The sequence below is a fragment of the Antedon bifida genome, chromosome 11 (genome assembly GCF_963402885.1).
Source record: "Antedon bifida chromosome 11, ecAntBifi1.1, whole genome shotgun sequence".
In the NCBI taxonomy this organism is placed as follows: domain Eukaryota; kingdom Metazoa; phylum Echinodermata; class Crinoidea; order Comatulida; family Antedonidae; genus Antedon; species Antedon bifida.
In genome coordinates, this window is record NC_136236.1 from 13059763 (window position 1) to 13087222 (window position 27460).

A 27460-nucleotide genomic window follows, 5' to 3' on the forward strand; every position below is an offset into this window, starting at 1 on the left:
AATCTCTTACCATAAATATGAAAAATAAATGCAGATAGTATTGTTCAAACTCCATTTCTCTAGCCAACGGATGATAAATGGCGTAAAAACAATTAAGTACATAGTAATATCACTTAATTCATTTGTCCTCAAATTTAATGCCAACTACATCAGCAATTCTCTTGTAAAACTCAAATCAATTTAATTCTACGATATTGATTTTCTCCTTTTAAGATCGTATTTCTGAATGCGTATATAACCAACTAACGCACATTAATGATTCCGTCTTTTACTAGGTTCACGACCCTAGGCAGGGGACCAATCACATCCACACTTTTTTCCCATGTGATGTTACAGCTCCCAATTTAACAAAAAAGTTTTTTTTCGTATTTATTAATAATCTCTGGATTGATGACTAGACATGCAAATGACACTAGTACCATTAACTAATGGGTATATTATATAACATGATGCAACATGGGATATGTGTTTTATTACTTAACTAAATAACACCAGAAAATTGAGAGCATACGGATCGCTTTGTAGTGCGTCTCTCGCTGCGGCGCCACACTTTTACAGATCCAACGTCTTATCCTCAACTAAACAATCAATTAAAAATGGGAAAACATTTTTTGTTGACCTCTACGGGCTGGTTCGTCAAATGTTGTACGTCAGCCCAAGCCAAATTGTGTGCCGCTCTTCACGAGTGTTGATTTACTCGGGACAGTCGCGGGCTATGTGACCGGCAACTCCACACGTGTAACATTCGTTGTCTCTGTCGCGATTTGCATTGTTTGGGCAATTACGAGCCATGTGACCCGGTTTCTCACAACTAAATAAAAGAAAGATAACAAATGTTAGCAAAGATAACGCTACTATACTGAAGTTAATCATGCATGACAAAATATCATAACAACGTTTTACAGGAAACAAAGTAGTACTCACCGATAACACTTAATCTTCGGGCAGTCGGTGGAGATATGACCTGGCCGACCGCATTGATAACAGGCACGTCCGCCCCCTCTACCGCCCTCGCGTGCTGGCTCATTGCAACCAGATGAGATGTGGCCTGGCTTGTTGCAATTGTAACAGTTGTTAGAGTTACCCTTACTCGGGCAGTCTCGTTGGATGTGTCCCGCCTCTTGGCAGTTGTAACACTTCTCAACCTTGTTTGGGCATTCCTTCTGACGATGGCCAACTGCATTGCATAGGTAGCACACAGCTGAAGGTTCACAAAATATTAGAAAGATTTTAACCAAAAGAAAAAGTCATAAAATAATTTAAACAGAAGAATTACCAGTTAATAAGTAGGGTTTGCAATAACCCAGGACCCTCTCCACTGGTTTCCATATAAGGTGTGTTATGATATCAAATTATTGTTAGTCGTCGTCCAGACCAACAATCAGGATTTGAGTGAGGAGGCGTGTCCTAAAGTACCTGCATGCGCACAATGAATTAACATTATGTAAACTAAATTCTATGTTGTTTTCTATTAAAATTGGCAGATGTACGATGTATGTATGAAAACCATGGATTATATAGCATACCTTGATCCTCCTTCACATTTGGACAATCTTTGGCATAATGCCCAGTCTTGTTGCAGCGGTAACAACGATCTGTAAACAAACATATCAATATTATTATAATAGCACTAACTAACAATGTCTTACTTTACTATATCTCCTAAATCGCACAAGAAAACCTCACACTTTTTATGGTATCAGTATTATTATTATTTCGGTAAAACAAAATTATTTACCCTCATCTACGCAATCCTTGGCATAATGCCCGGTTTCATTGCATTTGTAACATCTCACTGAAAAAAAAAACAACCAAAATTAACTTTTATGTCAGTTTTTATTAATACAAAATGAAATGGTTAGATTCGATAGTAACTGAACAAAAATCACAGCTGAAAAATACATTCTTTTCACAATCGCCTGGCCATGCTCAGCAACAAAACATGATCTACTATAATACTGTATAAATAAAAATATGTACGTGAGAGGGAGGGAGCAGACATAATCAGCAGTTTTACCTAATTTTTCTTCCCCCGTTTTTTGGTAAGGATATAACATGTGAAGGTGTTTATTATCTCTGGCTATATTAGTATTCACATTAAAAATGAGAACTCTGCAAACATCAAACCATAAATAAATAAGTTAACCAGTGTAATTAGATGTTTTGCCCTACTCTGACGTAATTTGTACTTTATACTAAGTACATTTGAGAATACTTGCGAAAAAATTCGCCCACCCGAGAACTACTTGCGAATTTTTTCGCAAGTATTCTCCAATGTACTTAGTATAAAGTACATATTACGTCAGAGTAGGGCAAAACATCTAATTACTCAACTCCCTGACGCAAAAAAACTACAATTAACCAGTGTATCTAAAACAGTGGTGTTTAATTAGGGAAGGCTTTAGTAAAGGAAAAACCATTAGCAACAGTATTATCTATACTATAAACATGCTACTGTAACTACCAGACACACAACAGTAAATATTATGTCTAAGAATGTACTTGAGCTGGGCCACAAATTTTTAAAGACTTAGGAAGTTGGAAAAATAATAATAAACAATAATATAAAAGGGTGCAGTAATGAATTTAGTGAATGTTTTGATTGATTAGACTAATCATCCATGACATCACAGCAACCAAGCTTTACTGCAGTACTACCACTGACTACTGCAGTACAAACAGTTGCTACCCACTGCATACAGTAGTACCAAGGGGTATGCAAAACTTGTTCAAAAGGGTACTGTAGGGTAGTAGTAGATTATCCCACTGTGAAGATGAGGGTGATCCATCCAGCAATTGCTGATCATTAGGGACCCTCAGAGGTTCACAATACAAACATATACACAAGATGCTCTACATAAACAAAGTCTTATTACAAGTCTTTGGGAGTGGAGTTAGGGTTAGGTCCTTAGAAAAAATCCTGACATGTGACAGGACTTGAACCCAGGACCCTTGGAGTGGCAGCCAAGCATCATAACCACCAAGCCACAACTCCACTCCACACTGTGAAGTGTTACAGTAATGTTACAAGTTTGGCTATTAGCCAGTACATCTGAATTTGATCAAACGATTTTAACAACTGTACGATTCTATTTATAAATTGTAAAAATTAACAAATAAATGGAAAGTGGCATAAAAAAAAAAAAAAACCAAGCAATCACTCTGTAAATTATGCCATTTTTAAGTTAATAAATAATATTATGTACTTGAATAAAATTTAAAAAGATTGAGAATAATAACATTCACCACAGACAGAATGCCATGCAAAGCGACAGGATTATACAGTAGGTAGGAAGGGAATACATCAATGAGCTACTGCTGCCACCACACACCTTACCTGACTGAATGTTGGTGCTACGACCTCTCGGCCGGTTTCCACCTAAATAAAAACAAGCAATGATGCTGTAGCAAACAACTCGAGGTACTTGTGCTGAATAAAACTTCTGTTTTACTAACATTTGTTTTTTTAATGTACAGAGGTTTAGATTTTATGTGACAAAAAATGTGATGTGCCCATATGGACATATCACTACCATATTTGGGCACATCACACTTTTTGTGTCAAACTAGTTTGATAGTGTAGACAGAGCTTTAGAAAATGTACATTCTCAGAAATGTGCTATTTTTGAGATGCTACTGTGTATAAATTGGAGGATTTATATCAGGTCAGGTTCTGCACATTTTTTGGGATGACCTCATTTGACCTTCATGAACTCACCTTTGGAAAAATTTTGCCTTGGATTGTTACAATCGCGTTGCATATGGCCTTGCTTTCCGCAACTATAACACTTGTTTCCTCTGTTACCATTCATTCTGAATCATTAACACCTCTACAGCACACACTCCCTGAAAAAAAGGACATGTCTGAATTGCATGACAATGTATAGAATAAGGCATTTAAAAGTGATAATAGTTAGTGTCCATACATTTTATAAGTAAAGTAGCATTATTGGTGCTACTGCAGTTTCACACCTAAGACTGGGCATAAGACTTCACGATCACTAACCATCACCGCCATGCAGCGGGTGAATGTTTTTAAATTGGGTAAGCTCTAGTGATTGTGGTGCGAAAGTGCATTGCCATTAGTAGGGATACCGAGAGCTGACTCCATTTTCATTACAACGATTAAACAGCGCGCACGTTACTATGCGCGCAATGTCATTGACGCTGTGTTTTTTTACTTTGGTAAACACTTTTTATTAGGTAATTATTCTGAAAATAAATTAATTATGAAAATATTATTTTGAGTAAATATCTATTTACCTATTATTCTATAAGATCAAGTATTTTTTATTTCCATTTCATTCAACCAAAAATGTGAATATAGTGGTTAAAAGATCGTTATCGCCTAGCGCATATAGCTTTTGTTTACTACGAAACCCTCGGAAGGCTTAATGACCTACCATTTTCAACCTTATTTTTGTAGTTGAGCCTCTTATGACCTCAAAATGTTTTTTATTCCTACACCAAGATAATATAGTTCCACATACCATGTGCTTGTTACTAAGAAAAATATTAATTTTAAGTGCTAAAAAAACAGTTTTATCCCGATATGAGGCCTTTTTATGATTCGAATATTTCATAGTAACAACCCATATACCATGAAAAATATCTGTTTTGTCCATTTTTAAAATAATTTTTGGAAAATTCCGAGGGGCTCAACTACAAAATCGCCATGTTGTGGTATGATGTCATTGCAAGCCAATCAAACCTCTGCATTCGACCGCTCCGCAGGTCTCACGGTTGAATGATTTTGGATTCTCGCCCTTTGATTGGTTGACGCGAATCAACACACAGCGGAATAATTTTCTCGCGAATGCCGTGAAGTCACATGGTCTAAGGCCTGTCCAATTACACGTGAAAATAATGCATTGAAATTCTTCGAATGAGGTTAAATTAACACTTTTTTTATATAATAAATAAGTATCATATTTTATTGAATTTTACAATGTTGATATACAAATTATATTACTTAAAACCGTGATTTTATTTAATTATTTTTACGAAAAATGACTAGTTCATACAATTGTCGACTGAGGGCGCAATTTGTTTACATTACGATGTTTTAAACCCTATATTTCGAAAACTACAAGTCATATTTTCATAATTCTTTCTTTATTATAATATTGATACAAAATACTAACAGGCAATGTATAATTTGTTTGAAAAATATTAACTTTTAATTTTACATTGTTATCCCTACCATTAGCACCGCGTTAAGATATGCGGCTATAGGATTTTTAAATAAGGGGGAGGGGGAGGGGGGCGGTGTTGGGAAACGGCATCCGGGAGAAATAATGTATGGTATCGCTTTATTATAATAATTAATATAAGTACGGGTATAAGTAGGCCTAATATAGGTAGGCTGGATTTGTCAGCCTACCACCCTTACTTATTATTAACTACTCTAGCTTTTCAGTAGCCTAGCTTCCATCCAACAAATTTATCTATTTATTTATTATGAAATGTGTGTGTATTATTTTTAGGCCTGCCCACCCTTTAACCTTTCGCAATATACAAGCATATGGTTGCTAAACGCAGGCCAAGCATGGCCACAGCATCGGTAGTTCACCACACGCCTAGCACTGTGTGTAAATCACTATCTCGTCAATCATGAAGAATTTTTCAACGACAGCCTAAACTAGTAGCTATAAAATTAATCATTTCGACTCGCAGATAATCATTTCGAAAAAAAAATTAGTACTATAAACATTACTGATATGATATGCAATCTATGTTACTAAATATATAATAGAAACTGACCTCTATCCCCTGTTTTTTTGGGTGGATTTGACTTGAATTCTCAGCTTTCTAACAGATTTAACAGAAAAACTGACGCGCTCTATTGGCACGTGTTATCCACACGGCACTATATAAACATATTTTTGCACACGGTTCCTCTGTTTTAGAGTTGTTCTAATATTATCAAAACATCCATTTTATATCTTTAAAATACCATTTTGCTGTATGGACATCTATAAATAAACTCACTTGCAGAGAACACATCATGCTGAATGAGAAAGTATCTCCGTATCGATGCAAAACATCGTGAAAACGTAAACATCTCTGCTCACGACACTAAACAAGAAATAATTGACTGACACTTTATAGCTGAGTGGGCGTGGCTACACTTACTACAATGTTTACATTTTTGTGGAAGAATTCGCGCGCTTTTGATGATTAATATTTTGAGTTTTAATTTATAATACCGTATCGAAACAAGTATATTACAATGAATATGTAAACATTTATTTTATAATGAAACTAAAATACACTAAATTCAATCTTTATTTACAACATAAAAGTATTAACAAATAAATACTATTTATTTTTTTAATTTTAAGCATAAAATTAATTCTTAAAAAATAATTACACTAATATTCTATCTAGGCTAGCACATCTGATGGCAGCAAAAAAAACCCCAATCAATGTACAAAGACACAGTTAGCGTTCAGTTAATTTACTTTATAAAAATAAGTTACTATTAAATAAATATTTATTTTTAATAAACTTAATACTGCTTTAATATTGCACACTGAGAGCGTTTGCATTGGAATTGTAAAAAAGAAAAAAATCTTCTCCTCCTTTCTTGACTATGTCCGACCAAAATCACCTTCTTCATCAAAACAGTCACCAAAATCTATTGTGGTAAACAAAAGGAACACACTCTTTTAAAAAATGTACAATGATGAAGGAGATATATATAAAAAAGACTAACATCAGATGATGGCATATTGATGATAGGGTGATATTTAGGGAGGAGTTGGGTGGTGAGGATTATTATAAAAACATACCATTAAAAAAATCCATATGCACATGGTGGACAGGCCACTTTAAATCTTGAGAGCGCTGCGAAGATAAACTGTTACTTGAGTCATCCTTTCTCATCTGACAAGTGCCCCCAACAGTTGATAAACTACCTCTCACACTTCTGTTTTTGTGACTCCTTTCCAATTTGTAATCATCAGCACCCCAAGAAGACACAATAAAACATTCATTAGACGTGGCAGCATGATCACCCTCTCTGGAGGACAAACTCTCCACAAGCTGGACATCTCGCTGCAGCATACCAGCAGTCATGAGGTCATTCTGAAGTGATGACCCACTATCCTGGGATTTTCCGCTAAAGACAATATTTGTAAAAGGACCACTGTTGGCACCTAAAAGAGGGACACTATTTACATCCAAAAGAGGAAGTTTGTCAAAAGACATCTGATGGTGAACAGGTTTTACAGGCTGCAGATCAACCTCATCAAGAGGGAAGTAATCTGATTCATAACTGTAAGCAGAATCTCCATCACTTTCTGACTCCTGATCATCGGTTGGTCTAGTGTTTCTAAGTGGAAGAACTAATTGATGGCTGTTCTGTAGATTTGCAGGTTCCTTGTAATCTTGGTTATGAAGAGCAAGTGAAGTACTGGTAGTGTCATCTAGGACAGTAAGTCTTGTAACGGTATCACATTCTTCCATCATACATCCATTTGCTGCTGGAGAACTGGTTTCTGTGACATCTCTTTCAACTGTGTCAAACTGATCTGCATTTGTTGCTGAAGAGACATTCTTAATTTCTCTAGAAGCATCCAAATCAATGTTGATGTCAGAATTCTGGTGTATCATCATGTTTTCCAAGGGTTTGCAGACTTCTGGGCTTTCTTGAGATTTTTCTTCTCTGTCACAAGCTTCTTGTTTATCTGTTTCCTTTTCTATACTTTGCTTTAAATCGACTAAAGTCTTCAGATCTACCTGCTTATTCTCTTTGGAATCAACCTTATTGTGGCAAGTAGACTTATCAGTTGAATCTTTTGCTAAATTTGTTTCAATTTCATCTTCATCTTTCTGTTCATTTTTTACAAATGTTTTATCTTCATGGTTTGGAATGATGTTTTTAGAACGAGAATCCATCTTATTATCTTCTAAAGACTGAACAAATTCATGTTTAGGCAGGACAATATAGTCTAACTTTTCTAAATCTTCTGTTTTAGTGGATCCTTTGTTCAAGCATGTAAGATCTTCATCATCATTTCCGTGTGATGGGGACAAACAGCTTAACGCCGTATTTTCTAACAATTCTGAATCAAGTTGTAGCTCTATAGTTATGAATTGATCTTCAAATGAGCGAGGCCGAGGCTCAAAAGTTGAATATCTAAAAATTGGCAGATGACCTTGACTGGCAAACTGTCTTGTCTGTTTATGAGGGGTTAAACTTGAAGGTGTGGGAATCCAAGGTGTGCACTGCACTGTATCATGGAGAGTCCGACTGGCCCAACCGTTCTCTCTATCGATAATTTTATTGGAATCCTTTTGACATTTACTTGAATTCAAACTTTGCACACTAACACTATCATTCCTTGGCCTAGCGGTACTGAAGGGCCTACCACCACCAGCGACAGGGTCGATTGCCGACGATGCTCCTGCTGCTCTTGTTCCTCCTCCTCGGATCTTACGTCTTGGACAGTCCTCCTTTTGACGTGAGAGGCAAACAACAGAGGGCTCGAGTTGTTGCCTAGTTACAGTACCTGAAAAGTTTTGTATTTTATTACAAGGTTTTACATTTATCAATTTACTTTTGTTACTGCTAACTGAACATCCCATCACAAAAATTATGAAAACGGTTGTTTGGAACACGACGAGAGCGCGCGACGAAGACAAAAAGGGGAGAACGTGTTGCGAACGCACCTACCTCTGTACACGCACACGCAGTACAGCCGCGTTTAACATTGCTAGGATACCAACGTGTATGGACAACCTAAAGAGGGCGCTCAACTAATTTTACTAAATATCATAAAATTCGTGTTTTTTTAGGTGATCATTTAGAATAAAATGATCACCTATTGTTATTTTATCTTCTTTACTTACAATTTTAAGGCACTCTTTGAACGGAAAAAATATTTAAAGTTAAAGTATTATAAAAAAAAACAAAAACTATTTTCAAATAAATGTAACTTTGATAAATATTTTCACTCAAAATTCAATTAAAGATGTATTGTCCCTTGAAACACAAAAAAAATGAAGGTCAAAATATTCTAAATTTAAATTGGCCATATCAAAGTAATATTAAAGTTATTCACTATAAGTCGAAAATTCGAGCCAAAAACAACAAGTTTACGTAATTAACAGGTAAATTGAATTGATTACATTTCGTCTGGAAAATCGTCGCGAGCGAAAGTAAACAAAGATTTCAAACCACGAGTATGCATTATGCATATGCTAATTAGGATTGTTTACAATTCGTCACGGTTGAGAAGGTATTTTCACACAGATCGTGAGGAAGTTTTATGATTATGCATACAGAGTAGCCAAACAAGCGCGTTTCATTATGGGATATGTTTTGATCGAAAACTTTGACTGGAAGTCAAAGTTATTTTTTTTAACAAAAAAACGTCTGTATTTCAGTTAAATGATTTTTTTTTCAACAAATTTTTGGTGATAGTTAATAACTATTATGATACTTCAAAATGACCCACCTTTTTTCGAAATCTGTTATTTTTTATTTTTTTGGAATTAGTCAAAGGGACAATACATCTTTAAGACAAGATAAAAAATATTATACAAAATACGGTTAAAATTGTGAGGGTCGCACTAATAAAAATTTTTTACTTGGTTTCTGAAAAAAGGGTATAATATACAATAAATCAATAAATAATCAGATAATATTACAAGTATGAAATCAAGGCGAATTCAATACCCTCCAGGCCTCAACCACTTTCCTGGGAATTATGCAAAGTACAGTTACCTAGCAACAAGCGTACACAACACCTCTTAAAACTCATAATACAAACAGAGTTCTATTGTTTGAGCGAGGCTATGCACGATCAGTCAATCGGTAGTAGACACAGTTTCATAAAGTAATTATAGAGAGTCGATGGTGATCAGCATTTTGTATTTAATATTTCATATACAGGTATTATAAGTAAAGAAATCGTAAAATGGGTGCATCTACTGGCAGCTGATGAGCTCAGATTGTTGAAGCCTGTGTAATAACGATTAATATATCACGTGCGTAATTAATAATTTATTTCAGGTGAGTTTGGATGATTCCTCGATATATATGCTTTATTTGAACATTTTCACTATACTATTACTATTATTTTAGGGCCTTAGGCCTGTTATTTAGAAACTAGTTATTATGTGATTCATACGTCTTTACACAACCAGCATAAACCCTGAAAAAAGTGAGACCGGGTGATATGTCATATAACTTGTAGTCATCGCAACGAAATGTGGAACACGTGGCCGGCAACTTGTCATACAGTTAAGGATTATATAATAGTAATTAATATATTGAAAAAATGTAAAATATATCATATCAAACGATCACGCACACCTCAGGGTCCTGTCTGTATGAAAATACTGTAAAAAGTGACCCACATGAGGGGATAACATCATTTGACACCCCTTCCTAATTCGTTGGTAACAAATAAAGTAAAGGGTAATGAATGAATTATATAAATTCGTGATCAAACAAATTGCAATAGTGACAAAGGTTATTTTCAGACTTTAAACTCAATTACATATGTGTAACCTAAATTACTCTTGGGACTAACCAGATTGTTCAGACAATTACCATGTACAGTACTGTGATTTATCTGATATATTGAACATAAAGAGGCAATTAGTTAGATTAACCTTTGACCTTTGTTGGGTTAAACTGATAACTTGGACACTTTATATCTAAACAAACACTATTACAATATACAGTAACGAGTTAGTAACTATTGGGGATTGAAGGGAGTACTTTCACAAAAATGTGCCCAAGATATGATAGTTAATAGGACCAAATCTGTACACGATCTGCCTCATAGAACACAAGTTCTTATTGACTCTAAACTGTGTCAATAATTACCAAACTCTCCAAGTTTCTCCAATACTGACACCCAATCTAGGTGGTTTATCAACAAACATTTTTGTTATGGTTACCGTTACTCTCGTTTCCATAACAACTAAACTTGATAGGGATATTACTAGGCTGGATGGCAAAGGTTAGTGTCAATTTTCTCATTCTACTCTGGACCAGCATTTTGACAACTTATTTTATTGTGCAGGATACATGTTGGTAAGTGAGTTCTAAGCATGTATTTGTCTTGACATATTCAATGACACAACATGACATAACAATGACACAACATTATTTTTTAATGTCATTTAATGTGTATGCACTCTATAGTGGGCATTACATGCAAAAGTAAAAGAAATTTAATATCTGATTTTTGTTTTATTCCAGAAAGAATGACTGAAGCAATGGCTGATACAGCACCTGCTGCCAATGACAACAACAATGTGGATGCTAATAAGTCAAAGGAGGAAGATGTCAAGAACAATGGTGTAGAAGAAGAGATGGCAGACAATTCAGAGAATAAAGATGTAAAACAAATTGATGAAGACAATAAAAATAGAGCTGATGAGAAAAATGAAGAAAATGCTGAAAACAAAGAAAATGTTGAAAACAATGAAGCCAAAGATCAAAAGTTAGAAAATGTCGACGAAATGAAAAGTGATGAACACAATTTGGAAAATGAGGAGAAATCTGAGAAAGAGGAGGATGAAAAAATGAACAAAAGTGAAAACATTGAGACACGGACAGATGAACTTCAGGTACAAAATACTGACTCGATAATGACAAAAGAGAATATTGACGAAATGGGTGTTGATGAATTGAAAGTAAAATTAAATGAATACAGATTAAAATGCAATACTCTACAAAATGAACTAGATACGTCTCATGATAAAAACACAGAACTTCAACGAAAATTTAACAAATTAAGTGAAAGCAGAAAGAAGAGCGAGGAATCCATGAGCGGTACAGAAGCACGCGAGAAAGCCAAACAGCATGACGGTCTTGCATTCCACGCTGATTATCTAGCGCGTGAACTATCTCAACAACAAAATACTGAAGCATTCCTTCGAGAAAAACTCACAGAAACTCTTGAAGAGAAAGAGGAATTGGAAAGAAAAAACAAAGATTTGCAGTTGAGGTTAAAGCGGTTTACAAAGGATGACCAGGCCAAGGATGAAAGGATAGCAAGAATGGAACAAGAACTACAAGATATCAACACACAGGTACAAGAAATGGAAAAACTCGTTGATCAATCATCATTATTAAAAATCCATGAGATGCGTCAACGGCGACGTTCAAGCGTGCCAAATGGTGACACTCTGCCGCAGCCAAGTACGCAGACGTCGGTTAACAGACAGCAGACATCGGCAACAACGTCAAAAACATGTATTATATTATAATTATGTCATCCATTATTAAACATTATTTATTAAAGAATTTTAACGAGGGAGTAACTCTGAACAAATTAATATGTACTTTATCAAATTACAACAATTAAATTGTATACATGCATGACCGCATTCAGGAGTCTATAAATAACTCTGGCATGAACCCTATGTATAAAAGTAGTTACTGTTCGAGTATACTCAAGATACAGTACATAATTGCTATTCTAGAATACCTCCAATTAAAAAATCACTTAGTACCTTACTAGACTACTTACATGAGGGTTAGTTATAGCTATATTATTATTACTTGTGTGCTATTAATACAGGCTGCTTGTAAGATATATTTGAAGCTGTTCTATATTTCATTTTTAGTTTATTTTATAAAAAATATTTTTGTTTAAACTGTTTAATAGATCAATTAACCATACTTGTATTATGGATTGGAGGCTAGGCTTTAACTGATTTTGATAAATGAAACTAAATAATGAAAACCTACAGAAAATAAAGATCAAATTACAGTATTAGTTTAAAAATATGTTTGTTTATTCATTTTCACACATTCTGCAGGGTTGAATACTAGACTGTGTTCTACTGGGAGCCTGTCATGGGGTTTGACCTCTATCAGTGTCACATGATCGCTGTCATGACCCTGAGGTCATTCATTCTGCATACCTATTCAGTTTTAACAAACCACTTGTACTGTATGTTGTATTATTATTTCTCTGACCAATATTTAGTCATCTACAGATTCCATTATTAAAAATCAATGGTAATGCTTGAAATGATTACATCTGCTGGAATGCTGTGTCAATTCCAAGTTGAAACCTAATGCGTTTCCTCTCATAATATGTATGTTCTAAGAAGCTTGAGGCTCTTTCATCCCTCGCTCAAATGCTTTCGCTTCTTGGCTGTATTCATGTGAGGCCGGGCAACCCATTCAATTTCTGCTGCCTTTCCTTGTTCTAGGGTTCCAGAGCGAATTTCATACACTGCAAGATTAAAGAAGAAAATGTAGCTACACAATTACCCCAAACAACTACAGCAGAACCTGTATCAACTATGGCAGAACCCGTAGCAATTATTGCAGAACCCGTAGCAATTATTGCAGAACCCGTAGCAATTATTGCAGAACCCGTAGCAATTATGGCAGAACCCGTAGCAATTATGGCAGAACCCGTAGCAAATATTGCAGAACCCGTAGCAACTATGGCAGAACCCGTAGCAATTATGGCAGAACCCGTAGCAACTATGGCAGAACCCGTAGCAATTATTGCAGAACCCAAACAGATATAGTTCTCATTATGCAAGAAGAGGCGACAATATGTCATGGTTTGTTTGGTAAGTACAGAGTTGGAAAAGATATATATAAGATTAAGCTTACGTTTCATTTCAAACCTCGGTCCCACCTCGTGCAATTCAATGTTTTTGTGGTCAATTTTCTTATACACATGGTGTCTGCAAGAACAATCATTATGATATAATACATATAAACTTAACAGATAAAGTGTGATGTCTAGTATTATAAATTACAGAATAACTTTGCTTACCTGTACGATATATATAACTTAGCTTACCTGTACGATATATATAACTTAGCTTACCTGTACGATATGTATAACTTTGCTTACATGTACAATACGTTTAACTTTGCTTACATGTACGATACGTTTAACTTAGCTTACCTGTACGATATGCATAACTTAGCTTTACCTGTACGATATGTATAACTTAGCTTACCTGTACGATATGTATAACTTAGCTTACCTGTACGATATGTATAACTTAGCTTACCTGTACGATATGTATAACTTAGCTTACCTGTACGATATGTATAACTTAGCTTACCTGTACGATATGTATAACTTAGCTTACCTGTACGATATGTATAACTTAGCTTACCTGTACGATATGTATAACTTAGCTTACCTGTACGATATGTATAACTTAGCTTACCTGTACGATATGTATAACTTAGCTTACCTGTACGATATGTATAACTTAGCTTACCTGTACGATATGTATAACTTAGCTTACCTGTACGATATGTATAACTTAGCTTACCTGTACGATATGTATAACTTAGCTTACCTGTACGATATGTATAACTTAGCTTACCTGTACGATATGTATAACTTAGCTTACCTGTACGATATGTATAACTTAGCTTACATGTACGATATGTATAACTTAGCTTACCTGTACGATATGTAGTCGGAATCATTTGCAAACGTCATCACTCTTTTACTTTCTTCTTTAGGAACCGGAAACAAATACTTTAGAATATTCTGAACCTGAATAATTAAAAAAAAACAATCAGTTTTAACAATTTAATTATTTAAACAATTTAGTTCCTGACAAAAATCATTCCCATTCCATACAAATTCTTGCAAAATTTTAAAGCCTCATAATAGTAAAATAGATGTGCCAAAATCATTTAAACTTACTCTTTCGCCCAGCTTGGATTTAAAGTTATTGAAAATAAGATGAGGATAGGCCTCTGACATAGTGCCTACATTTGGTATGTCGTGCCTCATAACCACGTTGGATAGATTGAAAAATGCGGTTGGGCCGTACGGCAAGTGACATATTTGGAGACCATCTGAAATGAAGGAATATTATTAGTTTTTTTAAAAGTTTGAGATGATTAATATATAAAGTCTAGTACTGACGGATCCCATACACTGCATCAGTGTTTGTATCGTGTACGCTGTATTGTGTACGCCCCTTTGTGTAAGGGATGTGTAAGGGGTAAGAAAATGAATATGCCTGTGATGTAGAAACAATTGTACAAACATTCTTACCTGGTACACCTCGGTGTTCATGAACGATCATAAGGTCAGTGACCTCGTTGGCCCGACACGCATTCACAAGTTGACCAATCTCATAGTTCCCTCTATTCAACCTCTGAGAATTTGGAAATATTAACTTCAACTCCTGTAAATGAAAATAGTTTATAATAAATTAAAAATAAAACAGAACATTGGGAAATAAGCAAGCATATAACTTGAAAGTCTAGTCTGGAAAATCTAGAAAGAACTTTACAAATACTACTACTTCTGGAATATAGAATTGCATACATACCTTTACAAACTGCTTAAGCTTTGAGCTTGGGTCTCTGGATGTTGTCAACATTATTTTGGGGTCTTCTACCCCTGCCCAGCGGTATTCATCATCTATATGATTGAGATCTATAAAACAAAATGGTATCATAGTTAAAACTGTTTTAAACTGTCGGTCATATTTTAAACTTTCAGTCTTTTGCAAATTTGACAAAAAAGTAGATTATCCGTACCAGAGGCTCCTTCGTCATCAAAATCCAAAGCTTTTTTCAAACTGAGAGCATCTTTTTGTAATTCTGTAGGAATTTGTTTATTTTCTGAAAAAAAAACGAATGAATGTTAATAACTTTCAGATTAAACTATCTAAAATAATTACAAATTATCATTTTGATAATTACGTAAATGGTACCATCAAGTGCTTCCTTGATCTTGCGTTTTCTTTCGCTGATGACACGGCTCTGTTCTTCTTGATTTTTACGATATAAATACTCTCTTCTTAGCCTGGCCTGTCGTCTCAACTGAAAGATAATAATTCAGATCTAGAAAAATTTATATATAAATTATAGTTTTTCAATTTCATCGTTGCAAAATTGTTTATTAAGAATCTAATTACATAAAAATATTATTTATAATGTTTAAAAAGTATTAAATAAACATTTTTTGACTTTTGAATTTAACAATAAAGCATGTTAATTAACAAGTTTATATCATAAAACCCTACCAGGCGATATCGGCCACTACCGGGCGTTACCGTGGCCTGTCGGGCACTACCGGGCGTAGATTTAGTATGACCGTCTACCACTACTCTACTACCTACACTCTACTCTAGACTAGCTATATCTAGCCTAAGAGAGAGGCTAGATCGTCCGGCCTAGGAATAAGCCTAGGCCTAACTAAGTAATTTTAGAACGTTTATTACTCAAAATATTTTCGGCATAAGAAGCAAGTGTAAACATATACCAACCATGTTTTTGAACTCGTAAAAATATTTGCAAATCAATGTGTTTTGTGTCTAAAGTAAACAACAAAAGCAACAACATGTGCTAAGTCTCGTTTATCTCCTGTCAAATGACGACGTTTCCTATTGGTTCTATCGCTAATCTCTGCGAATATTAGCCAATGAAAATTGTCGTTGCAGATTGACTGGATGAGTACATAAAACAAAATGGAGACCAGTTACTCGACGTTCGTTTAACGTCGTCCGCTTTGAAATACATTTTCTTTGATAATTAGTTGACTGTTTATTCATAAAAGATGGTAAGCATAATACTTTTTAGTTTAATAAGTTTCCCAATGTTATGAAAATGAAAAATGTTATTTAAACCCAATAAATTGGATGTCATTGTCTAGGCCTTCCGTGTTTAGGCTAGACAACGAGTGATTTGGATTGATAAAGGTGGACTCGAGAGGTTCTCTCCGGGTGCAATCACATAGTTAGACTGGAGGAGATCAAAGTATTATTTGTAGGCCTATACTAATTGAAATATGTTTTTACTTTTCAGGCTAGAAATTCCGAAAAGGCTATGTAAGTATAAATTATTAAATGTTTAAAAAAAATTATATTAAATAGGGCCTAATTTGAATTAAAAAAAGCAACAAATATGATTTTAATTGTACATTTTATTTGCTTATGTTTTAGGACCACCCTGGCTAGGTGGCGTGCCGCAAATCTAGGAGAAGTTGCAGTGAAAGAGAGACGACCTTACCTTGCAACAGAATGTGATGACCTTCACATGGCGGAGAAATGGAGGAGGCAAATAATCGGAGAAGTTTCAAGAAAAGTGGCCCAGATACAAAATGGTAAATCACGACATATTTGCGTCCACATGGCAGGCAGTCAATTTGTGGAAATGATTATTTTGATTGAGACTAACAAAAAATAATTTACATTTATTAATCTTTCAGCTGGTCTTGGAGAGTTCAAGATTCGAGACATGAATGATGAAATTAACAAGTTATTGCGTGAGAAAGGTCATTGGGAGGTCAGAATTGTGGAGCTAGGAGGACCAGATTATAAGGTATTAATATTGATTTGATTGAACTCCTGTAGAAATACTTTTATAATATTTTTTAATGAATAATTTTAAAATATCTTTTGTTTTATTTTCATTGTTTTTAGAAAGTAGGACCAAAAATGCTGGATCATGAGGGAAAAGAAGTGCCTGGAAACAGGGGCTATAAATATTTTGGAGCAGCCAGAGATTTGCCAGGTGTGAGGGAGCTGTTTGAACAAGCAGGTAACTTGCTATCCACTAGTACAGATTGTTATGTAGAAACCACAGCAATGCAATATACTCTATATTCAAGAAAACTAAGAATTCAAAAACACAAACAATTTGATTATTAAATAAAAATAAATTAATTTAATTTACTTTCTTAAATAGCGCCAGCAGCAGCAAGAAAAACCAGGTCAGAAATCATGAAATTCATCAATGCTGATTACTATGGTTACCGAGATGAAGATGATGGTGTTTTGGTACCACTAGAGTTGGAGCACGAAAAAGCAAGTAAGTAAACATCTTAAGAAGTTACTTAAGCTCTATACTACACTATCAAACTTTATGTGGCAAAAAATGTAATGTGTCCAAATATGGACATGATGATGTCATATCACTACCACATTTGGGCATATTACTACCATATTTGGAAACTGTCGTCAATGAATGAATTCTAATACCATTTTAATTGTTTGAATTTTGCTTTAGTAATTGAGGCAGCCGTCTCTGAATGGACTTCCAAGAAGAAGGCAGGTCTCCTTGGTAACATCGCAAATGAAGAGGATGATATTTATGCTGTCGCGCCCGAAGAGAACGTGCGTATCAGTGACATCATAATATATTTATTTTCAATGTCAAAATCATCATCATTCATCACTGTAATATCTGTTTTAGTTTACATCTTAATATTTTTATTTTCTATATTTGATTTAAAGTCAGATGATGAGAAAATGGAATCGGAACAGGCAGGCACAGATGAAGAGCAGCCAAGATATGTTGCACATGTCCCAGTCCCATCACAGAAAGATGTAAGTAGTAATAGAAATTGGCCATCAGCTTTACTGTAAAGAAAGCCTATCTGTCTTATATTTCATGTGTGTTAATTCCTATCTTCCAATACAGGTTGAAGAAGCCTTGTTAAGGCGAAGAAAACAAGAGTTGTTTGTAAGGTACACAAGTGAAACATTGATGGCTCAGAGCGATGAAGCAAAGGCGTTGATGGGTCTGACATGAACACGTGGATATGTCATGAACAATAGTAACAAAGTTTGAGAGAGACATTCTACAAGTACCAGATATACTGTATTAACAATAATAGAAAATTGATACAAAGAATGGATCCATTTTGAAGACATAGTGTGTACTGATTAAACAGCATTACAGTACTATACTGAATTATAGAATATAATAATTGGATCCACTGTATGTATAAAGACATTCCACATACTGCACCTGTTTGGTAGCTAGAAGGCGTTGGACAGATAATGACTGACAGATAGCAGTTGTAGCAAAGGACAAAAGGAATAACAGTACAAATTAGATATCATGGAATACTACAACACTGCCCTCAATGCCCAATAAATCAGTGTATTACTTTTTATTGCATATCTGGATTAAGCTCTAAATATCTTAATCCACCAGTAAAGGCCACCATGAAATAGATACTGTATTTGACCATTGGATAAAGCAAGGAGTTATTATAGAACTCTATGGATAATAGCAATCTCCCCATTAGTGTTGCTTACAATGCCTATTTTCTATATATTTTGTATCGATGAAACGATATACAGTAATAATAAACTGTATATTGATTTATTATTAAATGATTTTTGATAACAATTTAGTGTTTTTTTTATTGTTTACCTACAGTCCTTAAGGAAGGAGCTAGCCCTGAATTTCAATAGCACAGTATTTTGTAAATGCTGTACATTTGGAAAAAAAAATATATATATATTATTAGAGTCAACATTGTCATTGTTAAAAAACTATTAGTGAAAACAAAAGTGTAGTTTGGTCATGAGATTTGTTTGTCATGTGTTACCAAGTTGTTTACATTGCTCACAACTATAATATTTCCTGACCTCATTGGACCTTCTTATATAAATATATATATATGCTTAATCATTCCATGAATTTAGTATTATATCATCCTGGTTATCAGTTATTAACTACAACCAAAAATTACCTACTCATTCTTTGTTTACAATCACAACAGTTCCGTGATAAACTTACCCATTGATGAGAACTGCTGTTAATCACATGTTTTGTCACGCGCGTTCCTATTGGTCACACCTACCTTGACGTCATAAATTTTCATGAAAAAAAGACTTACAGCTGAGCAAGATCGATGTGTGATGCAATGCTGAGGTATTGGTGATGGCAACCGCTGTAGAAAACCTCCTTTTGAAAGGCCTAAACAAGTTTTTACGACCGGTAAATTGCACCGTTGTTGGAAGTAACCATAGCAGAACATGTTTCAATGGGAATTTCGAAAGGCGGGTTAGTATCTGTGCTTAATTCGCAAAGTAAAATTCGCTAACCTGTTAGCCGCTTAGCGATGTCAACCCGGTAGTATACGCGGTCGACTCACGTTTTTCGTACTCTGTGATTGGTGTTAGGCTGCTTAGCACCGGTGCTTAAACTATCATTATTATGTAGGCTAGCATGGATGGTATTTTTTCAGTATTTTGTTACGTTTTAGGGTTGTACTTATTAACAATGTTGATTTATATGTTTTAGAGTGTTTTTCCATATCTTTAGAGATAATTAAGAATAATAAATAATATTTGTATTATTTTTTATACTAGTATAATTGACATTTTTTGAAAGGAATATTAAACTCCATTTAAAAGAGCATGTAACTATTGTATAAGCAAAGAGGAAATAAATGAATTCTCTTGATATTATAATTCTCTATCTATACAGTATGTTATAGATACTGTAGTACATACTGTAATTAACATTATAAATATATCAGTCAGTAAATCTTAAATTAAATACATTTATACAAAATATCTTTTATAATATAATTAATAATTTGATAATATCTTTTTATTGTATATTTTTTTTTAATTCCAGCATGAGCCTTCATTTGGTCTTCTATTTGACATTGACGGGGTGCTATGCCGCGGTCAACAAGTTCTACCAGAAGCGACCAGCGCTTTCAAAAAGCTCCGAGACCGACACGGCAAACTACGCGTACCAGTTGTATTTGTGACAAATGCGGGGAATTGTCTGAGACAGACCAAGGCTGAACAGCTGTCTGATATGCTTCAATTTAAGGTAGTATTACCAAAGAGATGACAGTATGCGCCTCTTGTCATTTAGGGTGGAGGGGGAATAAAGAATAATAATAATTTTACCTTTACTGATATTGTTATCCTCTTTTTCCCCAAAAAATCAATAAAATAGTGAAAATAAATAAATTTTATCTAGAACAACCTGCTAGATTTGGTTGTAAACATTATCCCATGATGTGCAACAGATTGCAGTGTCCACTTGAAAAGAACTATAGAACAAAGAGACATTGATTTAGAATTTCAATTAAGGCAGTGAATAAATTAATATTAAAGAGAGATGAGGAAAATAAATAATGTACTGTTATTTACACTGTGGGATTTGCATGTCTGAATGGGTGGTTAATATATGACTCACAGGTAATCCAGGTTTAGAGAATTTAAAGATGTATTTGATTTTGGATACCAAAAGCAATTATGCGGCATTTTTAAAGTAATTTTTAGTTATGAGATACAACCAGTTTAGCTAGAAAAGTTTTTAAAAAGTTGAGGGTAGGTAGGGAAAAATAAACCTATTGTTTCAGGTTGGTTGAATACTATGAGGGTCAAATGGGTGTCCCCGCCCACCTTCACCCAGCATAACAACATACCTCCATACATGAATTTACTTTCTGTATCCCATATGTACTATTGTTATGATCACAAATTGATATACTTTAATAATGTCTTTTGTGGTTTAAATTTCAGATATCTTCCGACCAAGTTGTAATGTCTCATAGTCCTTTAAAGATGTGTCGTCATTTACATGATAAGCATATACTTGTTTCTGGTCAAGGACCGGTGAGAGATATAGCAAAGGGGTAAGGTCTATACCAGTTGAGAAATTAGTCAGTAAGTTAGTACTTAAGGACCGGTGAGAGATATAGCAAAGGGGCAAGGTCTATACCAGTTGAGAAATTAGTCATTAAGTTAGTACTTAAGGACCGGTGAGAGATATAGCAAAGGGGTAAGGTCTATACCAGTTGAGCAATTAGTTAAAATTAAGTTAGTACTTAAGGACCGGTGAGAGATATAGCAAAGGGGTAAGGTCTATACCAGTTGAGAAAGTAGTTAACATTAAGTTAGTACTTAAGGACTGGTGAGAGATATAGCAAAGGGGTAAGGTCTTTACCAGTAAACAGAGTAACTAATACAAACATTAAGTCAAATTCCATAAAGTACTTTAAATTAATGCCATGTAGAGAATTTAAGTTAATATGTATACACAAACAGATATTAGACAGTGTACAATAACTAAAAAATACATGAAAATAAATATCTGGGTATAATAGATAGTGCATTAAGCATGTTCTTACTTTTCTTTAGACTGGGTTTCCATAAGATTACAACAGTTGATGAACTACGTGACTTGTACCCACATCTTGATTGCGTTGACCATTCCAGACGGAGAATGCTGCAGAAGGTAAAAATAATTGATCTTGAATAATAATGATAAACGCATTTGAAATAACAGAGGCACAAACCAACCCTGTATATCCATTAGTGCTCTTAAGCTCTGTTGATCTACACTATCAAAAGTCTATTTGACAAAAAAATGTGATGTGCCCATATATGGCCATGATGGTGTCATATCACTACCATAATTGGGCACATCACACTTTATTTTTTGTCAAAGTAGTTTGATAGTGTAGACAGAGCTTTAAGCTCATTTTTACTTAATCTATATTGCCGGAAAACATAATAACATTGTTACATTTTTTAATTAACAATTGTTATATGTGATTTTATAGCATATAAAAGAAAAACAAATTGATCACCCTCAAATTGATGCTGTTGTATTATTTGGAGAACCAGTGAAATGGGAACGGAGCTTACAGCTTGTGATTGACACAGTGTTAACGAATGGTGACCTCAACAGTAAGCCTTACCAAGTGCCTAAGAGACACCTACCAGTCATTGCGTGCAATGTGGACTTGTTGTGGATGGCAGAAGCACATTTACCAAGGTAATTTGTAGTATCTAAAGCTCTGTCTACACTATCAAACTTTATGTGACAAAAGAATGTGATGTGCCCATATATGGACATGATGTCATATCACTACCATATTTAAGCATATCCCTACCGTATTTGGGCATATCATGTTTTTTTTGTTAAACTAGTTTGCTTTAGTCTCTAAAACCACTACTTACCTTTCCTCTCAACCAAACCCCCTCCTAATAACTTATAAAGATTTTTACTTACCTTTCCTCTCAACCAAACCCCCTCCTAATAACTTATAAAGATGATTTTTAAAATAAAGTTTTCAAATTTGAATTTTAGAATTGGACACGGATCATTTTTACTATGTCTAGAAGCATTATATCAGGTATGTTTACTTTAGTTTATTTCATTCCAATCCAACAGCGAATTATCGCCACTAAACAGGCTAGTTAAAATATGAGTGACTTCTATGAGTTAGATGAAGAAAAAAACAAACCCATATTTATCATTGTGTGCGACGAAACTGAAAGCTGGAGTACAAACCACTTAATAGTCTCAAAATATTGTAATATGTCCCCATATATGGTAGTATGCCTCCACGCTATTACTTTTTAAATGCTAGATACGCAACCAGCACATACTGCTGGGGCGGATCCAGACATTTTTGAGAGGGGGGGTCCGCCGATAAAAAGGGCACATCAGATATTGAGTATTTGAGCCACAGCCCCCCCATGGTGGGGGTTGTGGCGAAGCGAATTTTGTTACAGGACACACTTAGATGGCCGGAAATGGCACTCTCGCACGCAAAATCCATGATAAATGGCACCTTTCTAGTTCGCCGGAAATGACACTTATTAGCAGGGTATAACGATGCAAAATTAAAAGTTGTTATTTTTCAACCAATTTAAACATTATCTGTTGGTATTTTGTTTCAATATTCCAATAAAGAAAGAATTACGAAAATCTGACTTGTAGTTTTCGAAATATAGGGTCTAAAACATTGCCGAAAATGATCGTTTTTAGCCACGAGCGTTGTAAACAAATTGCGCCATTTTTCGCTAAAATAATTACATATAATTACGTTTTATAGTAATTTCTTTTATATATCAACATTGGAAATATCAATAAAATATGTTATTAAATGTTTATAAAATATATAGAGTTGTTTATTTAACGGAATTCGTACAAATTCATTGCTCTAAATTTGTGTAGTACCGTTCAGTACAGAGAGATCACGTGACTTCTTGGTACACGCGAGAGAAAACATTCCGCTGTGGGTGATTCGCGTCCACCAATCAAATAGCCAGAATCCAAAATCATTCAACCGTGAGCTCTGCCGATCGCGGGAAAGCTCAGCTTTGATTGGCTTACGATGACATCATATCACAAAATGGTGGTTTTGTAGTTGAGCCTCACGTAATTTTCACAAATATTGTTTCAAAAATGAAATAAATGAACCTTCTTTATGGTATGTGTGATTTTTCTTTAAAAGATTTGAATAATAAAGGCTTCATATCGAGAAAAAAACAATTTTTTTGGCACTTATAATAAATATTTCTCAGAGAAAAAAGCACATGGCTTCAACTTGTAGAACTATATTATCTTGGCATAGGAAGACAAACAAATCCCAGGTCATGAGAGGCTCAACTACAAAAACAAGGTTGAATAGTGTAATTTCGATGATTTTTGAGTAAACAATCTACCGCGTATGGTCGTACGCGCTAGATAGTACGATATTTTAACTACATTTTTTACATGTTTGGTTGGATGTAATGGAAATAAAAAATAGTTGATCTGATGGAATGATATGTAAATAAACAAATACTCAAAAGAATTATGTTTACAGTTCAATTATTTTCAGAATAATAATACATAAAAATGTGTTTACCAATGGACAAATAATCGAGTCAATGACATAGCGCGCATGGTAACGTACGCGGAGTTGAATCGTAAAAAGTTTACATGCGCCCTCTGTAGTATGTGAAACGATCTATTTTTAGAAGTTTAAGTAGAGATCATCACGCGTCACCACCTCTCACGATGCTCTTTGATCGGCCGCCGTAACTTAACATCGCGCTCATTGTGATAAATTTCTGTTTTTATTTTTGGGGTTAGTGTAGCCTACTCTGTGCATACTAATATACACACAAATATGTCACACAAATAAAATATTGAACCTCTAAAAAAAGGGCACCCTTAAAATTTAGGGGGGGGGGGGGTCCGGACCCCGTGGACCCCCCCTCTGGATCCGCCCCAGTACTGTATATATGCATTGTGTCAAATAAGCCTGACACGTTGCATAAAGAATCAACCTTTTTATTAGTTTGCTATTTGTTTCTCTCTGTGTGTATTTTAACATTTTTCGATTTTTATTATGATTGTTGTGCTGCTTTTTGTGTGCTTTTTAAACAAATTTTATGAATCTTTGTATACCACAAGCAGAAGTTTGGGATAATAAAGTTTTATTGAATTTATTTGTTTGTATTTTTAGAAAATAACTGGGCACAAGTTACAATACACGGTATTGACCGGGAAACCTAGCGAAATAACGTATCATTATGCTGAGACGGTACTTATACAACAAGTACGCAAGATGGGCTTAAAGACGCCTATTAGGACTCTGTATGCAATAGGGTGAGTGTTATACACTGATTAGTGTTGTCTTATTTAGGTACTTAACCCAATTAAATTCCTTATTTGATCTATTGGAGTTAATTCATTGTACACATGCGCCTTATTAAGGGCTGTAGTCACCAGTACGGTTGGTAAGGTTTCAACCTGACCACTTTTTCACAAGAGGCCTTTGACAACTTAGTAGCTTGAACAGAGATTGTTCTCTTTTCTTGCGAAAACCCGGACCATTTTATTTCTCGTGGCTACATAACTGCTTATTACTACGCCACAACTTATTTTTTATTTTTTCTTACAGAGATAATCCTGCTACCGATATATATGGAGCAAACTTGTATAATGAATATATAGGCTCTAAGTTATTACAACAAATGAGCCAAGCAAAGTCTGTAGCGATAGGGGGCAGCACAAGCGACATCCTTGATTCGAGCGAAGTTGAAAGCATGGAACATAATTGTGCCGAAATCATGGAATCGGTACTCGTTTGTACCGGAGTGTATTCCAAGAAAACCAGCCTGGAGGTACTGGAAAAAGACCCAGTAGACCACGGCCATAGAGACTTTCATTTTGTTCCTAAATTAGCTACACCGTCCATCGAAGTTCACTGTGTAAAAGAAGCTATAGAAGAGATTTTTAAACGAGAGAATTTTAAATGAAGTAGGTCAAAGTTCACATAAGTATGGCAGCTGACGGTTGAGGGGCATGTGTACGTAGTTTGAAATGGAGGTAGTAGTCGTTAATATTTATTCAACGCAGAGAAAGTTGCTCTTTCGATAAAATCAACATCAAACTCTAAAATTGTTCTTGTTCTGGGAACATTTGCCCCTGGTGCAATGTTTTTAACCGTGCAAAAATATGATGTATTTATTCAATATTTGCAAGTTATATTCAATTTTTTTAATGAAACTTTTATGTAAACGCTTTCTTATTTAAGGAACTTTCTTTTTTGCAGTCTGTATCTTCAATTTTTCTAATCATGTTATTAAAAATAAATAACTGGAATCTTAATTAATAATAGATTTTAATAGATTTTAAACAACCTCCTAATTGGGAAGGGTTGATATATATTTGGTATCTTTTTTCACTTATCGAACTTAATTTTATTCAAACTAAACATCTACAAACTGTCAACAAATAATCAGGTTAAATGATTTATTTTTAACAAAACAATTCCAGTAATAAGAATGTAATTGTTGCTATACACTTTTTATTAACATTTAAAGAGTAAATTGACCAGTTTTTATCAACAGAGATTATATTTATATATGTATTTTAAATTGTTATATATTCAAACACTTTTTACATATTTAAATGCAATACTAGTGGTTAAGTATGTGAGGCAATACTATATTAATATTGCACTCTATTGATTCTCACCTAGCATAGGGCATGGATTAAAGAATAGATTAATCTGGTTTAAGTAATTATAATAACTAACTATCTTACCGGTTGATAAATGATGTGCATTCTATTCTTCTGCCTCTTTTTAAATGTTGAATTACTAATATGTTGTAACACCATCCATTCCATATAAGGTATTCCATAAATGGCAACAGGTAGCCAGGGACAGACAGACCTACTGGAAATAGATGACCTGCCTTGATGAGTCGGAGGTCATGTGAATTTATAAGGGAGGGGTTCCAATATTATCCTCTGCAAATGCATTTTAAAACATTTCATTCATAAAAATGGAAATTGTTTAGTTGCTATATAGCACATAGACCATAGTGGGTGGATGAAAAATTACCAATTTTTAATTAATGTTTAGTTAGCATTGGTTTTATTTAATATTCGTTACTTCTTGCCATATGGTAAATTATATTTAACCGCCGAGAGCATTTTATGACATAGTATGATATCAGTACTACACTGTGTAATATCATTATGACATAGTATGATATCAGTACTACACTGTGTAATATCATTATGACATAGTATGATATCAGTACTACACTGTGTAATATCATTATGACATAGTATGATATCAGTACTACACTGTGTAATATCATTATGACATAGTATGATATCACTACTACACTGTGTAATATCATTATGACATACTATAGTATGATATCAGTACTACACTGTGTAATATCATAGTTATGAATTTGTTGCCTACTTTTGAATGTAACTTGCTTAACATTATTTAACATTTACAATAAATAAAAATTGGTAATTATACGGCTGAATTTGATTGGTTGTTGTCAGTGCAGAGGTGGATTTAGAGAGGGCGCATTCGTGTTCCCCTCTTATACACATTGCTGGGTACACCCCTGAACTTCAGGCCTTGTTCATATTTTTGATGAACATTATTTATACAAATAAAAAGTTTTT

At 34.5% G+C, this 27460-nt stretch overlaps 6 protein-coding genes across 9 annotated transcripts; 3 read left to right on the forward strand and 3 right to left on the reverse strand.

Moving 5' to 3' along the window:
- Positions 1-130: 130 nt before the first annotated feature.
- LOC144855600 (uncharacterized) lies at positions 131-5870 on the reverse strand. Of its 2 annotated transcripts, XM_078713505.1 has the most exons (7): positions 5764-5870; positions 3719-3846; positions 3338-3379; positions 1739-1795; positions 1527-1595; positions 925-1201; positions 131-811 (listed from the first exon to the last, which is right to left on the reverse strand). In XM_078713505.1, the coding sequence occupies exons 2-7, from the start codon at positions 3810-3812 to the stop codon at positions 694-696; spliced, it is 657 nt and encodes a 218-aa protein (XP_078569631.1). In that variant the 5' UTR covers positions 3813-3846; positions 5764-5870; the 3' UTR covers positions 131-693. The 2 variants fall into 2 exon arrangements, with proteins under 2 accessions (XP_078569631.1, XP_078569632.1); XM_078713506.1 differs by lacking the exon at positions 3338-3379.
- Positions 5871-6277: 407 nt separating this feature from the next.
- On the reverse strand, positions 6278-7924 carry LOC144855909 (uncharacterized). The gene is made up of 2 exons (XM_078713864.1): positions 6795-7924; positions 6278-6640 (listed from the first exon to the last, which is right to left on the reverse strand). Exons 1-2 carry the CDS (start codon positions 7900-7902, stop codon positions 6594-6596), a joined length of 1155 nt encoding a protein of 384 aa, XP_078569990.1. The 5' UTR covers positions 7903-7924; the 3' UTR covers positions 6278-6593.
- Positions 7925-9857: 1933 nt separating this feature from the next.
- Positions 9858-12749, forward strand: LOC144856576 (uncharacterized). Of its 3 annotated transcripts, none has more exons than XM_078714599.1 (2): positions 9858-10021; positions 11222-12749. In XM_078714599.1, the coding sequence occupies exon 2, from the start codon at positions 11227-11229 to the stop codon at positions 12232-12234; it is 1008 nt and encodes a 335-aa protein (XP_078570725.1). In that variant the 5' UTR covers positions 9858-10021; positions 11222-11226; the 3' UTR covers positions 12235-12749. The 3 variants fall into 3 exon arrangements, with proteins under 3 accessions (XP_078570725.1, XP_078570724.1, XP_078570726.1); XM_078714598.1 differs by lacking the exon at positions 9858-10021 and adding an exon at positions 10508-10979; XM_078714600.1 differs by lacking the exon at positions 9858-10021 and adding an exon at positions 11021-11053.
- On the reverse strand, positions 12744-16378 carry LOC144856577 (U3 small nucleolar ribonucleoprotein IMP4-like). The gene is made up of 9 exons (XM_078714601.1): positions 16246-16378; positions 15691-15799; positions 15515-15598; positions 15304-15410; positions 15024-15156; positions 14667-14821; positions 14419-14513; positions 13604-13677; positions 12744-13211 (listed from the first exon to the last, which is right to left on the reverse strand). The coding sequence occupies exons 1-9, from the start codon at positions 16246-16248 to the stop codon at positions 13099-13101; spliced, it is 873 nt and encodes a 290-aa protein (XP_078570727.1). The 5' UTR covers positions 16249-16378; the 3' UTR covers positions 12744-13098.
- A 29-nt stretch (positions 16379-16407) lies between these two features.
- LOC144856579 (pre-mRNA-splicing factor ISY1 homolog) lies at positions 16408-19117 on the forward strand. Its single transcript, XM_078714602.1, has 9 exons — positions 16408-16538; positions 16784-16806; positions 16921-17081; positions 17187-17299; positions 17401-17518; positions 17666-17788; positions 17987-18093; positions 18214-18306; positions 18401-19117. Exons 1-9 carry the CDS (start codon positions 16536-16538, stop codon positions 18509-18511), a joined length of 852 nt encoding a protein of 283 aa, XP_078570728.1. The 5' UTR covers positions 16408-16535; the 3' UTR covers positions 18512-19117.
- A 509-nt stretch (positions 19118-19626) lies between these two features.
- LOC144855134 (haloacid dehalogenase-like hydrolase domain-containing 5) lies at positions 19627-27307 on the forward strand. Its single transcript, XM_078712936.1, has 8 exons — positions 19627-19777; positions 20357-20560; positions 21262-21374; positions 21880-21976; positions 22305-22519; positions 22835-22880; positions 24987-25129; positions 25425-27307. The coding sequence occupies exons 1-8, from the start codon at positions 19655-19657 to the stop codon at positions 25780-25782; spliced, it is 1299 nt and encodes a 432-aa protein (XP_078569062.1). The 5' UTR covers positions 19627-19654; the 3' UTR covers positions 25783-27307.
- The last annotated feature ends 153 nt before the right edge of the window (positions 27308-27460 follow it).